General features: G+C 44.6%; 1 protein-coding gene across 2 annotated transcripts in view; it reads right to left on the bottom strand.

The window, feature by feature from the left end:
• Window positions 1-20,832, bottom strand: part of LOC137528880 (inositol-tetrakisphosphate 1-kinase-like) — a 70,615-nt gene extending 49,783 nt beyond the window's left edge. For both annotated transcript variants that reach the window (XM_068250602.1, XM_068250603.1), the window contains exon 1: window positions 20,586-20,832. In XM_068250602.1, coding sequence (XP_068106703.1) covers window positions 20,586-20,680 — 95 coding nt within the window. In that variant the 5' untranslated portion in view covers window positions 20,681-20,832. The remainder of the gene's footprint in view (window positions 1-20,585) is intronic.
• Between the last annotated feature and the right edge of the window lie 1,655 nt (window positions 20,833-22,487).

Here is a 22,487-nt window from a genome sequence, read left to right as displayed (position 1 = left end):
TTCAGCCGTGGTGAGTTCTGTTACCAGGCTCAGTCGATGCCAGTCAGGGTCTCCTATGCATGCGCAGACCTTTTGTGCATGCGCAGTAGACCCGGACTGATGTCACTGAGCCTGTTACCAGGGCTCACTGCGGCTAAATGGCAGACAGCGAAAAGACGGCGTGGGACTTAGAAGTGTTTATGGGGCGTGAGGAAGCCCCGGGTAAGTATCAGAGCTTTACTGTTCTTCGTCTCTGAGCCTCTTTAACCACTTGATGACCCAGCCTTTACCCCCCCTTAAGGACCAGCGCTGATTTCGCTGATCTGTGCTAGGTGGGCTTTACAGCCCCCAGCACAGATCAAACACCAGGCAGAGCGACCAGATCGCCACCCTTTTTTCCCCACTAGGGGGATGATGTGCTGGGGGGGTCTGATCGCTCCTGCATGCGTGTGGCTGGCGGGGGGGGGGGGGGGGGGCACCTCAAAGCCCCCTCCACCGCAGGATTCCCCCCTCTCCTCCCTCCCTTCCCCGGAGATCCGAGGCTGCACAGGAACGGATCTGTCCTGCGCAGCCTCTAACAGGCTCCTGCCTGTCATGTGACAGCGATCCCCGGCCGCGGATTGGCCGGGGATCGCTGATCTGGTACAACGCTGCTACTGTTAGCAGCGTTGTACAAATGTAAACAAAGCGGATTATTTCCGCTTGTGTTTACATTTAGCCTGCGAGCCGCCATCGGGGGCCCGCAGGCTATTCACGGAGCCCCCCGCCGTGAATTGACAGGAAGCAGCCGCTCGGGCGAGCGGCTGTTTCCTGATTAATTAGCCTGCAGCCGGCGACGCAGATGTGCGTCGCTGGTCCTGCAGCTGCCACTTTGCCGACGCGCGTTATGAGTGCGCAGTCGGCAAGTGGTTAAGGTGCCCATACATGGTACAATTTTTCTTTTTTTTTTTTCCGATTAGATAATTTAGTTTGATTATTCCGTTAGATCGAATATAAAGATTTTTACAACATGTCTGATCGGATTTTTATAGAAAAAAACAGGATAATCGTTCGTTTTCTTGATCAAAAATCCTTTTCAACTTTCATTCAAATCGTTTGTTTTGGTCGAAAAAATTGGAAAATCAAACATTTTTATTGTACCGTGTATGGGTACCATTAGAGCTATTATTATTCATGTATTGATATTTTTAATAAGGATGATTTACAGCGGACCTGAACTAAGAACTTCCTCTCTGCTCTAAAAGATAAGCAGCAGCATTATAACCTTTACAGAAAAACATGTCTTTGTTACAGCTGATACAAATCCTGCAATAAATCTTCAGTATGTCTACTTCCTGCGTCCATGGAAGCAGCCATAGAGTTAACATCTTGTGTTTAAAATTTAGCTGCTCTGCTGAGGCTGCCGAGATTTCTGTCCTGACAAAGCTGAGAGATCAAATTACACTTGTGATTAATCAATGATGATGGGGAATTAGGTTAAACCCTCTAAATATATACAGGGTGGATTTCTCTACATTTTCCTTCTGTCCTGTGCAAAAGTTCACGTCCATTTCAATTCTCCAATCAATTAGTGGTGTCGATTTGTTTTAGATGGTTACAAATTATCAGGTAGAACTATGATCTACTATCCACCTAGCTGCTGCAATAGTCCAATTGGCGCAAGACCATAATTTTGTACCCATGTCATTAATTAAAGTGAGCCCGAGGTGGCAGTAAACAAAAGAGAAGAGGTGAACCTCTGGATCCTTCCCACATCCTCCTGCAGACCACCGCTGATGTCTGTGACCCTTTTGAAGCTCATGTTTGCGCTCCTCTTCGTGCACTTAGCACGGCTGTGGCTTAAAGGATACTCGAGGAGGTGAAAATAAACTAATGAAACAAACGATTGTATCTATTTTCCGTCTCCTAAAAATGACTTTTTAAGATATTCCACAGTTTTATTTTAGGTTTAAATCTACTTTTTAAGTTTTAACTGTTTTATTGTTTTGCTCAATGACAGATTCATTGAAGTATGCCAGAGCTAAAATCTATGAACTATTGACCCTTTTTTCTCTTTCCTGCTCTCAGAAGTCATTTTCTGCCAGGAAAGTGTTTTATAGTTGGGATTTCTTATCAGTGAGGGTCACACTGTAGCCACTTCCTGTCTGAGTCAGGACTGAGTCAGCCACTTACATACCTGATATTTAAGTCTTTCAGACAGAGAAAGAAAAAAGGAACACAGCATAGTTATTTGTGTGCTAGGCATTGTACATACACATGTCTATCTCATCATGTCACATGTCATCTCGGGTATCCTTTAACCACTTGCCGACCGCCCACAGCCGATGGGCGGCGGCAAAGTGGACGCCAAAAGGACCGCAATACGCCCAAGGGCGTTGCGTCCTTTCGGCATGCCGGGTGAGCGATCACGTCATTGATGATGCGTGCTTCCCCGGCAACTGGCTCTGCCCACCTTCGCCGACAACCCGCCGGCGGGTTGTTAACCCCACGATCGCCGCTACAAAGTGTATAATACACTTTGTAATGTACACAAAGTGTATTATACAGGCTGTCTCCTGCCCTGGTGGTCCCAGTGTCCGAGGGACCACCAGGGCAGGCTGCAGCCACCCTAGTCTGCACCCAAGCACACTGATCTCCCCCCCCCGCCCCCTGATCGCCCACAGCACCCCTCAGACTCCCCCCCCTGCCCACCTCCCAGACCACTGTTTACACCCAATCACTCCCCTAATCACCCATCAATCACTCCCTGTCACTATCTGTTAACGCTATTTTTTTTATTAGGTCCCTAACTGCACCCTGGGGACTCCTGATCACCCCCCCCCACCGCTCAGATTCTCCCTCAGCCCCCCCCCCCCCGGTGTACTGTATGCATCTATCCCCCCTGATCATCACCTGTCAATCACCCATCAATCACCCCCTGTAACTGCCACCCATCAATCAGCCTCTAACCTGCCCCTTGCGGGCAATCTGATCACCCACCCACACCATCAGATCGCCCGCAGATCCGACGCCAGATCACCTCCCAAGTGCATTGTTTACATCTGTTCTCTACCCTAAACAGCCACTAATTACCCATCAATCACCCCCTATCACCACCTGTCACTGTTACCCATCAGATTAGACCCTAATCTGCCCCTTGCGGGCACCCAATCAACCGCCCACATGCTCAGATTGCCCTCAGACCCCCCCCCCCCCCCTTATCAATTCGCCAGTGCATTATTTACATCTGTTCTTCCCTGTAATAACCCACTGATCACCTGTCAATCACCTGCCAATCACCCATCAATCACCCCCTGTCACTGCCACCCATCAATCACCCCCTGTCACTGCCACCCATCAATCAGCCCCTAAGCTGCCCCTTGTGGGCAATCTGATCACCCACCCACACCATCAGATCGCCCGCAAACCCGCCGTCAGATCACCTCCCAAGTGTGATGTTTACATCTGTTCTCTCCTCTAAACACCCACTAATTACCCATCAATCACCCCCTGTCACTGTTACCCATCAGATTAGACCCTAATCTGCCCCTTGCGGGCACCCAATCACCCGCCCACACACTCAGATTGCCCTCAGACCCCACCTTATCAATTCGACAGTGCATTAGTTACATCTGTTCTTCCCTGTAATAACCCACTGATCACCTGTCAATCACCTATCAATCACCCCCTCTCACTACCACCCATCAATCACCCCCTGTCACTGCCACCCATCAATCAGCCCCTAAGCTGCCCCTTGCGGGCAATCTGATCACCCACCACACCATCAGATTGTTTGCAGACCCGCCGTCAGATCACCTCCCAAGTGCATTGTTTACATCTGTTCTCTCCTCTAAACACCCACTAATTACCCATCAATCACCCCCTGTCACCACCTGTCACTGCTACCCATCAGATTAGACCCCTATCTGCCCCTAGAGCACCCAATCACCCCCCCCCCCCCCCCACACACACACACACACCCTCAGACCCCAGCCCTGATCACCTCGCCAGTGCATTGCTTGCATCTAAAGTTGAAGAGAAATTGAGAGCCCATTATGGTGTAGTATGTCAAAATTGATTGGATAAATGAAACAGTGAGATGGTAATACTCACAAACACGGGTTACCACCTAGGTAACCATTCATTAGGCAGGTGAGGAGATTAGACCTGTCCTCACTCAGGATTAAGAAGTCGCTCTCTGTAGATAGGAAGAAAGGGGTAGATCACCCCTCCACCTGGGGTGGACTCAAATATATTGGTAGGTGAACAGAGGCGCCAGAAGGATAAAAGTACATAACATTTTTAAAAAATTGCTGGGAGGAAGTGGTGGACTCGCCTCCGTTAAAGCAGACACCAAGGACTGTAAATGTATAGATATACACATTTATTGAAAATACCCCACTATTCCCCCCACTAATCACACCTTGAGACACCCATTAATCACCTCCTGTCACCACCTGTCACCCCCTAGCACACCTACCCATCAGATCAGGCCCTAATTTGCCCCGTGTGGGCTCCTGATCACTCGGCCAAACCCTCAAACCCCCCTCAGACCCCCTTCCGATCACCTCTCCAGTGCATTGATTGCATCTATATTCCCCTCTAACCACCCCCTGAGACACCCATCAATCACCTCCTGTCACCCCCCTAGCACTCCTATCCATCAGATCAGGCCCAATACAACCTGTCATCTAAGAGGCCACCCTGCTTATGACCGGTTCCACAAAATTCGCCCCCTCATAGACCACCTGTCATCAAAATTTGCAGATGCTTATACCCCTGAACAGTCATTTTGAGACATTTGGTTTCCAGACTACTCACGGTTTTGGGCCCGTAAAATGCCAGGGCAGTATAGGGACTCCACAAGTGACCCCTTTTTAGAAAAAAGACACCCCAAGGTATTCTGTTAGGTGTATGAAGAGTTCATAGAAGATTTTATTTTTTGTCAAAAGTTAGCGGAAATTGATTTTTATTGTTTTTTTCACAAAGTGTCATTTTTATTTTTTGTCACACGTTAGTGAAAATCTTCTATGAACTCACCATACACCTAACGGAATACCTTGGGGGGTCTTCTTTCTAAAATGGGGTCACTTGTGGGGTTCCTATACTGCCCTGGCATTTTAGGGGCCCTAAACCGTGAGGAGTAGTCTAGAAAATAATTCCCTGAAAATGACCTGTGAATAGGACGTTGGGCCCCTTAGCGCACCTAGGCTGCAAAAAAGTGTCACACATGTGGTATCGCCGTACTCAGGAGAAGTAGTATAATGTGTTTTGGGGTGTATTTTTACACATACCCATGCTGGGTGGGAGAAATCTCTCTGTAAATGGACCATTGTGTGTAAAAAAAAAATCAAAAAATTGTCATTTACAGAGATATTTCTCCCACCCAGCATGGGTATGTGTAAAAGTACACCCCAAAACACATTATACTACTTCTCCTGAGCACAGCGGTACCACATGTGTGGCACTTTTTTGCACCCTAAGTGCGCTAAGGGGCCCAAAGTCCAATGAGTACCTTTAGGATTTCACAGGTCATTTTGCGACATTTGGTTTCAAGACTACTCCTCACGGTTTAGGGCCCCTAAAATGCCAGGGCAGTATAGGAACCCTATGAATGACCCCATTTTAGAAAGAAGACACCCAAAGGTATTCCGTTAGGAGTATGGGGAGTTCATAGAAGATTTATTTTTTTTGTCACAAGTTACGGTAGCAGAAAATGACACTTTGTGAAAAAAAACTATTAAAATCAATTTCCGCTTACTTGTGACAAAAAATAAAATCTTTTATGAACTCACCATACTCCTAACGGAATACCTTGGGGTGTCTTCTTTATAAAATGGGGTCATTTGTGGGGTTCCTATACTGCCCTGGCATTTTAGGGGCCCTAAACTGTGAGGAGTAGTCTTGAAACCAAATGTCGCAAAATGACCTGTGAAATCCTAAAGGTACTCATTGGACTTTGGGCCCCTTAGCGCAGTTAGGGTGCAAAAAAGTGCCACATGTGGTATCGCTGTACTCAGGAGAAGTAGTATAATGTGTTTTGGGGTGTATTTTTACACATACCCATGCTGAGTGGGAGAAATATCTCTGTAAATGGTCAATAATGTGTAAAAAAATAAAAAAATTGTCATTTACAGAGATATTTCTCCCACCCAGCATGGGTATGTGTAAAAATACACCCCAAAACACATTATACTACTTCTACTGAGTACGGCAATACCACATGTGTGGCACTTTTTTGCAGCCTAACTGCGCTAAGGGGCCCAAAGTCCAATGAGTACCTTTAGGCTTTACAGGGGTGCTTACAATTTAGCACCCCCCAAAATGCCAGGACAGTAAACACACCCCAAAAATGACCCCATTTTAGAAAGTAGACACTTCAAGGTATTCAGAGAGGAGCATAGTGAGTCCGTGGCAGATATCATTTTTTATATCACAAGTTAGAAGAAATGGAAACTTTTTTCTTTTTTTTTTGTCACAAAGTGTCATTTTCCGCTAACTTGTGACAAAAAATAAAATCTTCTATGAACTCACCATGCCTCTCAGTGAATACTTTGGGATGTCTTCTTTCCAAAATGGGGTCATTTGGGGGGTATTTATACTATCCTGGAATTTTAGCACCTCATGAAACATGACAGGTGGTCAGAAAAGTCAGAGATGCTTCAAAATGGGAAAATTCACTTTTGGCACCATAGTTTGTAAACGCTATAACTTTTACCCAAACCAATAAATATACACTGAATGGATTTTTTTTTTATCAAAGACATGTAGCGGAATAAATTTGGACAAAAATGTATACAGAAATTTTACTTTATTTGAAAAATGTCAGCACAGAAAGTAAAAAAAAATAATTTTTTTGACAAAATTCATGTCTTTTTTGATGAATATAATAAAAACTAAAAATCGCAGCAGCAATCCAATAGCACCAAAAGAAAGCTGTATTAGTGACAAGAAAAGGAGGTAAAATTCATTTAGGTAGTAGGTTGTATGACCGAGCAATAAACCGTGAAAGCTGCAGTGGTCTGAATGGAGAAAAAGACTCTGGTCCTTAACCTCCTTGGCGGTAACCCCGTGAGTGACACGGGGTAAGCCGCCGGAGGGTGCCGCTCAGGCCTTGCTGGGCCGATTTACATATTTACACATTTTTTTTTCAAACACGCAGCTAGCACTTTGGTCTGATCGCCGCCGCCCGCCCCCGATGCGCTGCTACCCGCCGCAATACAGGGACCCCCCTCCCCGCTCACCCCTTGTGCAGCCTGGCCAATCGGCGCCAGGCTGCGCTATGGGGTGGATCTGGATTCCCTGTGATGTCACGACGTCAGCGACGTCGATGACGTCACTCCGATCATTGCCATGGCGACGGGGGAAGCCCTCAAGGAAATCCCGTTCAGAACGGGATTTCCTTATGGGCAAGCGGCGCCGGCGGCGATCGGACGCTACGGGGGGACGCCGCAGGGAGGGGGGAAGCATGTAGCTAGCGCTAGGCTAGCTACCTGCTAAAAAATAAAAAAAGAGTGAAAAAAACCCTCCCGCGGCTGCGCAGCCGTGGGAGTCATACCGCCAGGGGGGTTAAGAGGTAGAAAGACTATGGTCCTCAAGTGGTTAATGCACAGGTGCAGCCGAATTTGCGCAGTACAACCATACTCGTGCATGTTTCGGGGGTCGACAACGGTTGGGGCCAGGAGGACGTGGGAAGCCTTTGCAGGATCCAGAGGTTTCCCTCTTCTTACGTAATGATCTTTTTTTTTTTTTTGTAATGCCGCCTCATGTACACTCCAAAGCACAGGTATTAGTCACATGATTTCAAAGCATGGTCAAGGCATGGGTGCACTTACAAGGCTCCTGGGTGCCACCCATGGTCCTACCTTAATTGGACTACATTGCAGATAAGCACGCCAGAAAATAGCAGGGGCAGCCAGATGATCCCATGAAAGGAATCCAGACCTTCCACTGCCGGTGGCTTGTCAGCCCCCACCAGCGCCGTGGAGTGCACAGCGTCCATAAGTCCGAATTTGGTTTACTCTAAAGTCAGGTTTTGATAGCTTTAGCTAAGAATAAATGAACTGACCTACGTTCAAACAATCCTCAGTTTGATTGGCTCATTTAATAAATACATCTACATCAACCACTTTGTGAAAATTAATGGATGGCAGGTGACACATGCCATTGTATTAAAAGTACAGGAAATACCAATCGGAGAAGAATGCCTCGGAGACAGGCGCATTGGGAGTAAACTGCTCCATTTGGTTGAGTGAGGAATGATTAAGAGGCCTCAATAGCCCGTCACATAACTGTACAATTTAAATGTTCCAATCTGACTAATCGAGGATCATGTAAAGTTACACTGAATACTGATCAACTTTGGTTGACTGAACTGAAAAATTCTTAATCAATTTGCAGATGATTTGTTGAAACGATCAAATGTGACTGAAAAAAATCCATCCCATGTACGGCCAGTTTTAGAGGTCAATCATTCTTGGTGACCGTCTATGGGCATCCTTAATCATGCTGCACCCATGGTTTACTCCTTCCAGGCTGAGCATAGCAGGAATACATGGAGTGCATGGTATAGCATTGTTATACAAGTTACGTGTTCTTACATACCAAGCATTTATCTCTTGCACGCTAGCACACCGACTATTACTTACACCATACTTTGTCTACTAAGTTTACTTTAGGCATGCAAATTTCTTTAATGCCTAGACAACTTCATCTGACAGACTGGCATGGCCAGCTTCAGGACAATGTATTCTGCAGGTCGCACACAGAACAGAGCTGAAGGACAGAGTAAATCATAGTGTACTGTGCACACAAAGGTGGAATGGCTTATACAGTACAATCAAACTATAGCTTATACTAGGAAACTATGGCTTATACTATCAAACTATGGCATATACTAGGAAACTATGGCTTATACTAGAAAACTATGGCTTATACCATCACACTATGGCTTATACTAGGAAACTACAGCTTATACCATCAAACTATGGCTGATACTAGGAAACTATGGCTTATACCATAAAACTGTGGCTTATAGTAGGAAACTACAGCTTATACTAGCAAACTATGGCTTATACTAGGAAACTATGGCTTATACTGTTAAACTATGGCTTATACCATCAAACTATGGCTTATACCATCAAACTATGGCTTATACCATCAAACTATGGCTTATACCATCAAACTATGTTTTATACTAGGAAACCATGACTTATACTAGGAAACTATGGCTTATACTAGGAAACTATGATTACCGCTACCTCTGATGTGGCGAGAAGCGTGCGGAATACATTGCAGTGAATGGGATAGACCTCCCAAGCAGCAGCAGAGAGAACACCGCACGGAGGGACTCGGCCAGCTTCTCCTGTTTCCGCATGCCTACCGACAGCCTAACGCTAGCCTACAGCGGAATATCTCCGCACTCCTATCACAACTAGAAACATTTTTATGAATGACCACCCAGAAGGCTGAAATACCGACAGCTGTGTTTTCCCGCACGGATTTACCTTACCGACAGCACTTTTATTAATCGAGGCCATTGTGGTGTACACATGAGAAGTGGAACGAAAATCATACATGATTCCAAACATTTTTTACAAATAAATAACTGCAAAGTGGCGTGAGCATAATTATTCGGCCTCCTTTGATCTGAGTGCAGTCAGTTGCCTATAGACATTGCCTGATGATTGCTAATAACTAAATAGAGTGCACCTGTGTGTAATCTAATGTCAGTACAAATACAGCTGCTCTGTAAGGGCCTCAGAGGTTGTCTAAGAGAATATTGGGAGCAACAACACGGTGAAGTCCAAAGAACACACAAGACATGTCAGGGATAAAGTTATTGAGAAATTTAAAGCAGGCTTAGGCTACACAAAGATTTCCAAAGCGTTGAACATCCCACGGTGCACTGTTCAAGCGATCATTCAGAAATGGAAGGAGTATGGCACAACTGTAAACCTACCAAGACAAGGCCATCCACCTAAACTCACAGGCCGAACAAGGAGAGCGCTGATCAGAAATGCAGTCAAGAGGCCCATGGTGACTCTGGGCAAGCTGCAGAGATCTACAGCTCAGGTGGGAGACTCTGTCCATAGGACAACTATTAGTCATGCACTGTACAAAGTTGGCTTTTGTGGAAGAGTGACAAGAAGAAAGGCATTGTTAACAGAAAGCATAAGAAGTCCCGTTTGAAGTTTGCCACAAGCCATGTGGGGGACACAGCAAACATGTGGAAGAAGGTGCTCTGGTCAGATGAGACCAAAATGGAACTTTTTGGCCAAAATGCAAAACGCTATGTGTGGCGGAAAACTAACACTGCACATCACTCTGAACACACCATCCCCACTGTCAAATATGGTGGTGGCAGCATCATTCTCTGGGGGTGCTTCTCTTCAGCAGGGACAGGGAAGCTGGTCAGAGTTGATGGGAAGATGGATGGAGCCAAATACAGGGCAATCTTGGAAGAAAACCTCTTGGAGACTGCAAAAGACTTGAGACTGGGGCGGAGGTTCACTTTCCAGCAGGACAATGACCCTAAACCTAAAGCCAGGGCAACAATGGAATGGTTTAAAACAAAACATATCTGTGTGTTAGAATGGCCCAGTCAAAGTCCAGATCTAAATCCAATCGAGAATCTGTGGCAAGATCTGAAAACTGCTGTTCACAAACGCTGTCCATCTAATCTGACTGAGCTGGAGCTGTTTTGCAAAGAATAATGGGCAATGGGCAAGGATTTCAGTCTCTAGATGTGCAAAGCTGGTAGAGACCTACCCTAAAAGACTGGCAGCTGTAATTGCAGCAAAAGGTGGTTCTACAAAGTATTGACTCAGGGGGCCGAATAATTACGCACACCCCACTTTGCAGTTATTTATTTGTAAAAAATGTTTGGAATGATGTATGATTTTCCATCCACTTCTCACATGTACACCACTTTGTATTGGTCTTTCATGTGGAATTACAATAAAATTGATGCATGTTTGTGGCAGTAATGTGACAAAATGTGGAAAACTTCAAGGGGGCCGAATACTTTTGCAACCCACTGGTATATATCAGTTAAGACAGCATTACGAGTGATTAGTGTAGGAATGCCAATAAAGCTGCAAAGTATTGTTTTGATGTTCAATTACAGTGCAAAGCTTTACTCCGTTTTTGAAGGATTCAATTGTATCCAAGTTGATGAAGCAATCTGGCCTATACCTGTATCGTAACCAGGTTCATTAGCTCAGCTTTACCGGAGTTCCCCACTATTTGCCAGTATGATTTGCTAGGATATAATGGTAAAGCTGTTTGTTGTTGGATGATGGAGAGAATGATGAATATTCACAGGTTGCAACTCTGCTGTGAATCTTCACAAAATCAGGACTACAGCAAAGTGCAAACTTTACATTACCAGGCCCAGGAATGCACCAGTGAAATGCCAGGAAACGACTAGTCCTTCGAGTTTAGATAAACCCACCCTGAACATGGATGAGTCTGGTTACAGGTGTTGGAATTTTCCCAAAACCGACCACAGTCAGATCATGCTATAATCGCCTTTGCTTTGCGGGTCACTGAAAAATAAAGCGCACACACCAGCTCTGTATAGTGACTATACACTCTCCCCATCATCATCTCTGCTCTCACACTAATGTTTCCATTATCCCTAGTCTCGCACTAACTTTACAATCAGCACTACTGTTATCCCACAGTAAGTCTAACATACCCTTGTCAAAGTGGACCTAAACTATTGCACAGCACACAAGGAAACAAGAGAGAAATGCACCTTGTATGTTTTTAGAGAGAAGAGTCTGTCTAATTCCCCCTCATCTGTAAGGATTCACGAGTGTGATTTGATCTCTCAGTCTCACCTGTGTCAGCACAGTTAATATGTAAACACAGGATGTTAACTCTTTGTCTGCTTCCACGAAAGCAGGAAATAGACAAACTTCAGATTTATTACAGGCATTATGTAAGCTGCAACAAATAAATGTTTTTCTTTAAAAGGTCATTATGCTGATTCTTATCTTGTATAGATACACAGTATCGATACACACAGTAAACTCTTTAGGCTAGGTTCACAGATAAAACTTGTCCAACCCTGTTCTGTCAGTTTTTGACAGATGGCATCAGTTTTCTATGGCTTGGTCCACTCATAAATCTGTACATTTCCTGTCCAGTCCAGTCCTGTCAGTTTTGTATGAGTTTTCTATGGGTGTGTTCATACATAATAGGTGTACAGTTCCAGTCCAGTCAGTTTTGTATCATTTTTTTCTATGGATGTGACTGTGTACACACACAAAAGGTGTACAGTTCCAATCCTGTCAGATAAAACTGATAGTAAACTGACTGTACAGGATGTACTGGACCAGAAATGTGCAGATTTATGTGTGAACCTAGCCTAACCCTCTCCTCATCTAGTTCACAGACAGTGACTGTAAAGGCGTGTACACACGCCATAGTTTTTCAAACGACGGGTCCGTCAGACCCTCTCGGAGGGCGGTCGTTCTGCCGACAGCAGGGGCGTATCTGGGTAAAACGGAGCCTATGGCAAACTCTGAAATTGCACGTATATATATATATATATATATATATATATATATATATATATATATATATATATATATAGGCCAAATGAGTCCCCCATAGAATAGATGCCACCCCCCCCTATATATAGGCCAAATGTGTGTCGCCATAGAATAGATGCCACCGCCCCTCCTCCCACCCCCCGTACATTAGGTCAAATGTGTCTCCCATAGTATAGATACCCCCCCCCCCCAGCATAATGGGCCAAATGTGTCCCCCATATAATAGATAACCCCCTCCCCCCAGTATAATGGGTTAAATGGTTCCCCGTAGTATAGATAACCGCCCCCACCCAGTATAATGGGCAAAATGTGTCCCCCATAGTATAGATACCTCCCCGCCCACAAGTATAATGGGCTGAATGTGCCCCTTATACTCAGAGGCGGGACAAGGTCCTTCAGCACCCAAGGCTGAGACACCAAAGTGCGCCCCCCCCCCCATCCCTCCCACCCCAGCCGTCACACACTGATTGCTATTAGACTTATAGGTGCCCCAAGGCCCCCAACCTTCCCAACACCTTAATCTCTAGTTATCTGGCTTACAGTCACTGTCATGTATTCCCTTTTCTTATTTCTTTCTGCTTCAAACACAATTGGGAATTACAGCTGAATGAATTGTGCGCCCCCTCCTACACTGCACCCTGAGGCTGGAGCCTCTCCAGCCTCTGCCTCGGCCCGGCCCTGCTTATACTATAGATACGCAGCCCCTCCCCTCAAAGTATAAATGGCCAGATGTGTCCCCATAGAAAAGATAGTCCCCTACGAATATGCAATAAAAGACTCCCCACCCCGTGCTGTGCCATTCCCATCCTCAGCACACCAACAGACCTCTCATCTGCGCTGTCTCCCCGCTCCCATGCTTGCTGTCTCTGCCCCCGCCCGCCTCCTCAGCAGACAGACCTCCTCTATTCAGCGCAACCAAAAACACAGGAGAAGAGCATCCACTGGCTCACAGTGATCGCGGGTGCGCTTCAAATACAGGAAGTGTCACCTACTGTTTCTGGGGAGGAGGCGGCAAGACAGCGCAGACGTGACAGTATGGCAGCGAGGAGGGGGCTGCGGCCATGAATGGTGATGCAGGCGGCACAGCATGGGAGAAGTGCAGGACAGGCATAGCGCCCATGGGCGCATCGGCACCCATGGCATGAGCCATACCTGCACCTCTCCAAATACGCCACTGGTCGACAGTTGCACGTGAGTAAAAACTGTTGGCGGATCAGTCAAAAACAGTCCTATCAGTCTGCCGACATCTTGTACTCACGTGCAACTGTGGGCAGAACGACCGCCCAGCAGGAGGGTCTGACGGACCCGTCGTTTGAAAGTACGGCGTGTGTATGCGCCTTATGCCAACAGTGGTGTCTGTGTGTTCAGCATCAACCAAGCATTTTATCAGGGAAGCGATTATTATGTGCAAAAGAGTACTCAGTCTTTATCTTTTGAATAGTTTGAAGATTAACCTACCCTGCACTCTCTCTCCTGTTATCTCTATTCTCACATTAACCCTACCCTCACTTTATCTCTACTATTATCCGTGTTCTCACACTAATAATCGTTACTCGATCCTTGAGCGACACTATATAAACACGTTTCTAGCCGATTGCTCACCCTGGTGTGGGGCCTCTGTATCCCTGCTATTAGATTACCTGTGGATTATGATGTGACTGCACCCTCCCAAACGGTGGCTTTCAATTCGATGTGCCTGGCCAGCGATCCTGCAGCACTCTGGATCATTCAGCAAAGTAAAAAAGATGAAGCCGGCACCATCTATGTAATTCTTCTGCTCTTTTATTTGTCAAAGCATGAAATGCTTTGACAAATAAAAGAGCAGAAGAATTACATAGATGGTGCCGGCTTCATCTTTTTTACTTTTTTACTTTGCTATTAGATTACCCCATCCTTAAGATTAAACAGGCGTTCACGTTTATTGGCAATTCCCCCTAGCCTCATACTATCCTACTCTCAAACTATCCCTGACACTAACTCTACCCTCTCCCTAACTGTGGGAACTGTAACAAAGGATTGAACTTCATCCCAATCAGTAGCTGAATCCCCCTTTCCAATGAGAAATCTTTTCCTTTTCCCAAACAGATCATCAGGGGCTCTGTATGGCTGTTATTGTGGTGAAACTAAGTCAGCTCACAGTAGAAATCGCAAAATGCAATTGCAGAAAAACAGCATTACAAAATCACATTGCTAGTTAGTTCACTGTATAAAACCCAAACGCCATTGCCATTGCAAATGCTCTGTGCTTTCAAATTTATTAATTTTTTTTAAACAAACCTGACTCGTGAGATCATGAATTTTATGTGTAGTACAGCTAAGAAATAAAACATTAGCAGCAAAGAAAAGAGTCTCATATTGTTTTTCAGTACAAGAAGAGTTAAAAAATACTTTTATTTGTTATCTATGCAAAAGAGCTTCTCAGAGGACTCGCTGCGTCCAACACAGTGCTGTTTTCTAAAGCACTTAAACAGCCAAGAAACAGTGAGGGCCCTTTCACACTGGCACGGTGCGGTTCAGCGAATTGCCGCACTGCTACCGCAGCCTAATTTAACCCTATGGGGAAGTTCATCCTTCCCGCGTTGCGGTACGCTAGCGCAGAACTATGTTGCCACGCGTGATTTGTGGCAATCTGCGTCGGCCCGGAAGTCATTAGTGAATTGTGACACAGGGATTTTAAAAAAGTTGACGTCGCGACGCGCATGTGGGGAAGCGTACTTTTACAATACACTTCCGTGCACTTTCTGCATACCCCGAAGCAGGAAGTGACCGCAAGAGCACGTCACTTCCTGCTTGGCTGGTGGCCAGACAGGGAACACCGTGTACTAACACGGTGTTCCCTGAAGGCCTGTTTTTGGCGGTTCAGTGCGGCAGGCTTGACGCACTGCTAACGCCGGTTTACAATGTGAACCCGGCCTGAGAGACAGCTTGAGATAAGGTGTTACTGCAGGAAAGTTGAAAGGATCATTTTTTCTGCTTTGTTTTATAGCTTAAAAGACAGAGTGTGGTTTATAAACGGCAACTTTGACTGTATGATGATGATGCAATGTAATAATAAAAACAACAACAACAGATATATAATGGAAAATAAAAATATGAGACTCTTTTCTTTACTAATTCATTATACGTACTACACATTACAATTCATTATATCATAAGGTGTCTTTTTTTTTGCTTCAGATTTACTTTAAGGCTACTTTCCCACCAAGACGTTGCGTTTTAGGGGACGTTATGGTCGCATAACGTGCCCCTAATGCAACGCATGGTGGTGTTGAAGTTGGACGTCAGATTGAGCTGCGTTATGCAGCTTTCAAAGCAGCCGATCCAGGTTAGTGATAGGAAGTCCGGATCTTTTTAAGGATTCGGATCATTTGAATGGGATAATTGAAAAGATCCGTATCTTTGAACCAAATCATTTGAATTATTTTACTAGGGAAGCAGATTGGGTGAAATGACTAGCAGGACAGAACTTTCCCTGCACTGTACATTCTGTATGTTCCTGTTTCTTCCAGACAGACATCCACTGTGAACCAAATCTTTCATTGCGATGATCCGGATGATTCGACTCACAAAAAGATCCGGATCAAATGAACGATTCCTTCATGATCCGGACAACACTACAGTTCCACCACAAGTCTCCACAGTGCAGTGAATATTAAATTAGCCATGTGGCAGGCGGAGGAGGAGGGGAGACCTCTTCCTCCAACATTACTGAGCATGTGCAAACATTCTAACGTGGCTTAGCCCAGTATAACGTACAGCATGCAGCACTTTATTTAAAGGGGCACTATGGTTAAATTCTTTGTTTTTAAGTCACTGTAATATTTGTAGGTGTATGTAGAGCATAGTAGGTTACATGTAATGAGGCAGGTGACATATTTTTTTTACACTGACATACTGCTTGATTACTTTTAGAGTCACGTCGGCAGATTTAGCTTACCGACGCGACTCAGGGCAATCCATTTAGTTGTAGGAGGCATCTGTACCTGCTGAGTTTTGTCGTTACTGGTTACCCCTGTGTGCTGCGCTGTATGGCTTGTTCCTAATCTCAACCGCACAATCTGCACGTTACACAAATCCCCCATCCGCCGTAAAGAGCAGAATTTCATCTGCTGCGCACACTGGACTACATCATCCCTCCTTGGTGGGACGCAACTGCCGTGTGAGGAGGAACGCTGCGCAGCAAGGACCCCTGTAGCGAAGCTGGCAATGAAACGGACACCTATTGTTGCCAGCTTCGCTACAGGGGTCCTTGCTGCGCAGCGTTCCTCCTCACACGGCAGTTGCGTCCCACCAAGGAGGGATGATGTAGTCCAGTGTGCGCAGCAGATGAAATTCTGCTCTTTACGGCGGATGGGGGATTTGTGTAACGTGCAGATTGTGCGGTTGAGATTAGGAACAAGCCATACAGCGCAGCACACAGGGGTAACCAGTAACGACAAAACTCAGCAGGTACAGATGCCTCCTACAACTAAATGGATTGCCCTGAGTCGCGTCGGTAAGCTAAATCTGCCGACGTGACTCTAAAAGTAATCAAGCAGTATGTCAGTGTAAAAAAAAATGTCACCTGCCTCATTACATGTAACCTACTATGCTCTACATACACCTACAAATATTACAGTGACTTAAAAACAAAGAATTTAACCATAGTGCCCCTTTAAACATGCTGCGTTACTATGTAACGCAACGTGGGCACTGTGAATGAGCACATTGATTTATCATTGCTGTGAGTTAAGCTGTGTTACTGGCTGCTGTAACGTGGGCCTTTAACGTCCCACTGTGAAAACAGCCTAAAGATTTTTTATTAATCAAAGAGATTTTTACAACAAGAAAACAGACAACACAGACAGTTGCAAGAGCAAGATGTAGTATACTAATAAAGCAGCTGTCCAGTGCTGCATGCAGATATACCGTATATACAACACATCTGTGTACAAAGAACACATAATGCACACATAGGTAAACACTTAATAGCTAACTAGTATTGATCTACAATGCAATCTATAGTAGGTAACTCCACATATCTGACCTGAATCATGTGGCTCTGTCATTTATAAGTAGGGATGGCCCAGCCTTGGAGAACTCATGGAGAAGCACATGATCAGTTTGATCAGCTGATAGATTTGGAAGGTTTTGATTTGCTGGTCATGATCATGTGTTAACCCTCCTGGCGGTTTATCAAAATCCGCCAGGGGGCAGCAAAGCCATTTTTTTTTTTATTTCTTTTTTTTTTTTTGACACAGTTGCATATCACCAAAAAAATGCTACATGTCTTACATCTTCGCTTTGAAGAAAATTGAACTGCTGCAGTGAGAACACCCCCATTGGATTAGTCGCAGTGCTACGCTGATCGCCAGTGCAGTGCGAACTAGCCCTAATGCTAGGTACAAATGATGCAATTTTCTGACAGATTTACTGTCAGATCAATTATTTCCAACATTTCAGACCAGACTGCCGATCAGGGTCGGATTGGACCACAGTAGTACAGTTTTTTCCCTCGGTGGGCCCTGCCTCCAGGTCTCTGGTGGGCCCCCCCCCCCCTCCTTGTCTGACAGAGCTCCAATTGCTGCCTGCAACACAAAAATTCTCTTCTCAGTGCTGTAATCACTCATGCTGAGAGCAGTGGTGTAACTATGGAGCTGTAGGCCTCGATGCAAATTTTACAATGGGGCCCCCCAAGCACTCTATACATAACAATTGATATGACGCACCAAAACCTGCCAATGGCAACTACAGTGTCAGAGGTGCAAGAAGGGGATGGGAAATAGCTTGTTAATGATTACCACTGTTCAAAGTATCTATAGAAGTGATTATTATGAGCACAGGACCAATAGAGAGGTAATACTGTAGTTGAGGGAGGGCCCTTCGGGGCCCCTTTGGCCCAAGGGCCCCAATGCGGTCGCAACTTCTGCAAAGAAGGACATTACTTTATATTGAAGGAGGGGACTCTATGCAAAGTTTTGCTGGGCAGCAGTGTCTCTGAATTACAATGCTGCTAAGATCATGTAGATTTGGCCCTGTCCATAATACATCATGACCACTCCCACCATCCGGTGCATGGTCACACTCTTTTTTCACCGCAATCATGGGATGTGTGGGCCCCAGGTTGAAATTTCTTTGGTGGGCCCCCAGTGTCCCAGTTCGACCCTGCCGCCGATCCATTATTCATAGAAGAGAATGGAAAATTGATTAAATAATGGATCAGAAATCAGATCGGACATGTTGGAAATAATCGATCTGACAGTATATCTGTCAGACGATTGCATCGTGTGTACCTGGCATAAAGGAGCAGGTTACAGCCACTGCACTACAAGTCTATGGAACGTCAAGTTATTGCTAGTGTGACATAGCTGGTAGAAGCTTCCCTGGATATCATTGCCAGTAACTGTGCTACAGGTCTGCTAGATGTGTTGCTGCTACATCTTTATCTGTAGCAATCCCCCCCCCCCCCCATTAAGGGGCACAGACTAACCAGCAAGCTCATGGTGACCCAGAACTCATTGGAGTGTGTAAGGGACTACAATGGTCCTAAAAGCCCCCTAACTAAGATGTTAAGAAAAACAAAAGTTTGCTTTCCTAAAACAGACCTAAAGTGAGACAGATATATTTATTTGATTTTAAAACAAAACCAGTTGCCTGGCAATCCTGCTAATCCTCTGCTTCTAAGTGCCAGAGCCCACTGGTGCAGTTGTGCCCGCTTTTCAGCTACACAGCAATGTCACAGATGCTGAAAAGCGAACAGTAGCGGACACAACTGCGTCAGTGGGCTCAGGCCCTTATACTTTTAGCCTTAGACCTGGAACAAGCAAGCAAATCAGAGGTTTCTGACAAGATCTGACTAGATTAGCTGCATGCTTGTTACAGGTTTCTGTTTAAGGCTCCACTGAAGCAAATGAGATCAGCAGGACTGCCAGACAACTGGTATTGTTTAATAGGAAATAAATATGGCAGCCTCCATGCCCCTCTCATGAACAGAGGTGCCAGTACAGGTATAAAATGTATTATACCTGTTCCTGTCATACTGCAATAGTTTGATCCAATTACTGCCTGTATGATGCAGGACTGAACCTGCGAAATGCGTTGCATTGTGGAGTATATGAATAAAGCTACTTGTTGACAATAATCAACAGATTTGTGTCTACTTTCGGGAGGTCAGTCCATCACAACCTCCTCATTTAAACAGTTTTTAATGCATTTTATACTGTACTGGCACCTTCCAATTTACAGTTCATATTATAGTCCACCCTTGCTGAAGGGGCGCCCGGGCGCAACCCCCTCTTCTCCTGTCTACAGGGAGCAACTTCTTAAACTGAGTGGGGACAGGTCTAATCTCCCCGTCTGCCTATATAGTGGTTGCCTGAATGGTAACCTGTGTTTGTGAGTATAATTCATTAATCTTTATTAATCAACACTTGCAACCTAACGTACTACACCAGTGTGGGCTCTCAGTTTACTTTTGGTGTCCATATCCCTCTGACTTCAGGTTACTTTTAACCCTAAAGCAGCACTTATAGCATTTAGTGGTCCACCTTAAACAGAACCACCAAACATAACAAAAATCAAACTGCCTATGTGAGACAGCTTTCAAAAGTTGGAGGGCTTGCGGAGCAGTATGTCTAAATTTGAGGCACATCTGACACTTGTACAGATGCGAAACTTAGTGTGTGGGGGCCCATGCGATACCATCATTTAAGGTTCCCCTGAGTTTCTAAGGCAACCCCTGTACTGAAATGTGTGCCATGCTAAAGCAGTAGCAGGCACTACGATTCTAAATATAGTTTCCCTAAACATATACTGTATTCTTTTTCCCCCAAAGTATGTTTCTAATGCTGCTATTTTCAGTGTAAAACAGTATGTAGGCAGGCAGCACAGGGCCCCCTTATCGTGCTGGGTCCTATGGCAGCTACATGATCTGCATTCCAGCCTACATAGTCTCTGAAAAGTGCCTTAAAAATTCTATTACTATGCTAGCAGGTAATACGAACAATAGCAGCACACCTGTACAGTCTTATAACCGGAGACTTAGTGTATTACACAACCCAGTTAAAGAGAGAGAACGAGACTTACCTGCACAGCTCCTCAAATACGTGAAAATTGAGTTTTCTCCTCTTGGTCTCATTCAAACAGATTCCAATCCTCTTCCTGGTCTGCAAGGCAGGCATGTTGTGCTCACCTGCTCACAGCTCCAGCTATGGAAACCAGTCTGCTCAGCCAGCACCTGTCTGCTCCAGTCACCTTTGACCTGCCCAGTACATGGTGCTTGTACAGTACAGGAGGCTGCATTCCCTGCACAGGGTGATGAGGGCTACGGTTGCCTAGAGTACACCCAGGTCGGGGCGGGAATCTATCAGCTGATTGCCATAAATATTGATCAGGTCACAGTAAGCAACGGATAGTGTGTGTGCCACACCTTGCTGTGACAACTGCCTGGCCAAGCGACAGAGGTGTGACTGACAGATAGCGCATTCTCCCAACATAAACAGAGCTGTATATGTGAGATGCAGCCACAGTACATCAGCATTGTTCTGCCTCAGGAATAATTAAAGAGACACTCCACCTCAGAAAACTACAAAAAAACAAAAACAAAAAAAGTAAACAGTAGATGCTTCCACTGGGCTTATGGATTTATTTAGATAACGCTGTCAGGCTGAGGTTTCACCAGAAATCATTAGGTTATATGGGTTTGGTTCAGATTGTGGCTGATTCTAGCACACGTTACAATTTTTCTGTTTGATTTTACTGCAGTTCGATTGTACAAGGAACAGTTGTACCAAAAGATTGAAAGAGAGTTTGTTTTTTTTGACTGAGAAAATTGATTGAATTTCCCATGACGTGTTAGGAAATTCAGACCAACTTTACCATGAATTGTATGGTGTGTGATAGATTGTAAATTTGCATTCAATTTAAATGGAATCTAAGTACAGTTAGTCCCTAGTTAACAAACGAGATAGGGACTGTAGGTTCTTTCTTAACCTAAATATGTTCTTAAAGCGGACCCAAACCAAACATTTTTTTAATTCAAAATATTTAGTTGCACCACTCTGACACATACAAAGATAAATAAATTCTCCTTCAAGCCTATCAGCATTTCAGTGCCTGCTTTTCACCCTTCTCTTTTATAACTAGGATTATACAGGTGGCAGCCATTAGCAATTCCTCCTTTGCTGGACACCACCTACTCCACCAATCTGCCGGATTCTGTGAAATATGAAAGGTAGGGAGGGGTTCCTCCAATAAATGTAAAATATTTTATATTTGTCATCATGCAGCTGAAAAAAGGCTGCTATTTATTATTATAATTTAGAAAATAAATGTTATTTCTGAAATCTTATATTCTTAATTTGGGTCCACCTTAAGTCGGATCACTTCGCCATCCCTGTCCCTAGACAAAACTCGGAACTTGCTATGTAGTGTATTGTATCGCAGCAAAGTGTCATTTTACTGAAATATTTTTTTTCTATTAATTTTTTAAAATATAATTTCTACAAGCTCTTTTTGAAAAAAAAAAAACATTGTTTTTTACTTGTACCTATTTTCGTGCTGTTGTATTGGCGGGACATTCACAGTAGTTTGTATAAACAACAAAAAGGATAGAATTATGAAAGAGTGTGTATGCATGTTATGTAATTTGAAAATAATATATATGGAAAAGCGATTGTTAGGTTGAATAATAATAAAAAGTAACTGTATTGTACTGTACTTGGTTTATTTATTTTCACTAATAAGCAGAAACCAATGAGTGCTGTGCAGTGGTAATTGTGATACAATTGATAGATGTCCAGAAATGTTACATTTGAAAAATCCACATTAACCACATCACCCCATAGGGGTTTTTACCCTAACGGACAAGATCAATTTTCACCTGTCAGTGCTCCTCCCTTTAATTCACCAATACCATTATTACTACTTATCACAACAAAATGATCTATACCTTGTTTTTTTCGCCACCAATTAGGCTTTCTGTGGGTA

This window comes from Hyperolius riggenbachi, chromosome 8, assembly GCF_040937935.1.
Source record: "Hyperolius riggenbachi isolate aHypRig1 chromosome 8, aHypRig1.pri, whole genome shotgun sequence".
NCBI lineage: Eukaryota > Metazoa > Chordata > Amphibia > Anura > Hyperoliidae > Hyperolius > Hyperolius riggenbachi.
The sequence above is the reverse complement of the archived record's forward strand: the minus strand, read 5'-3'. Positions and strand labels throughout refer to the sequence as shown.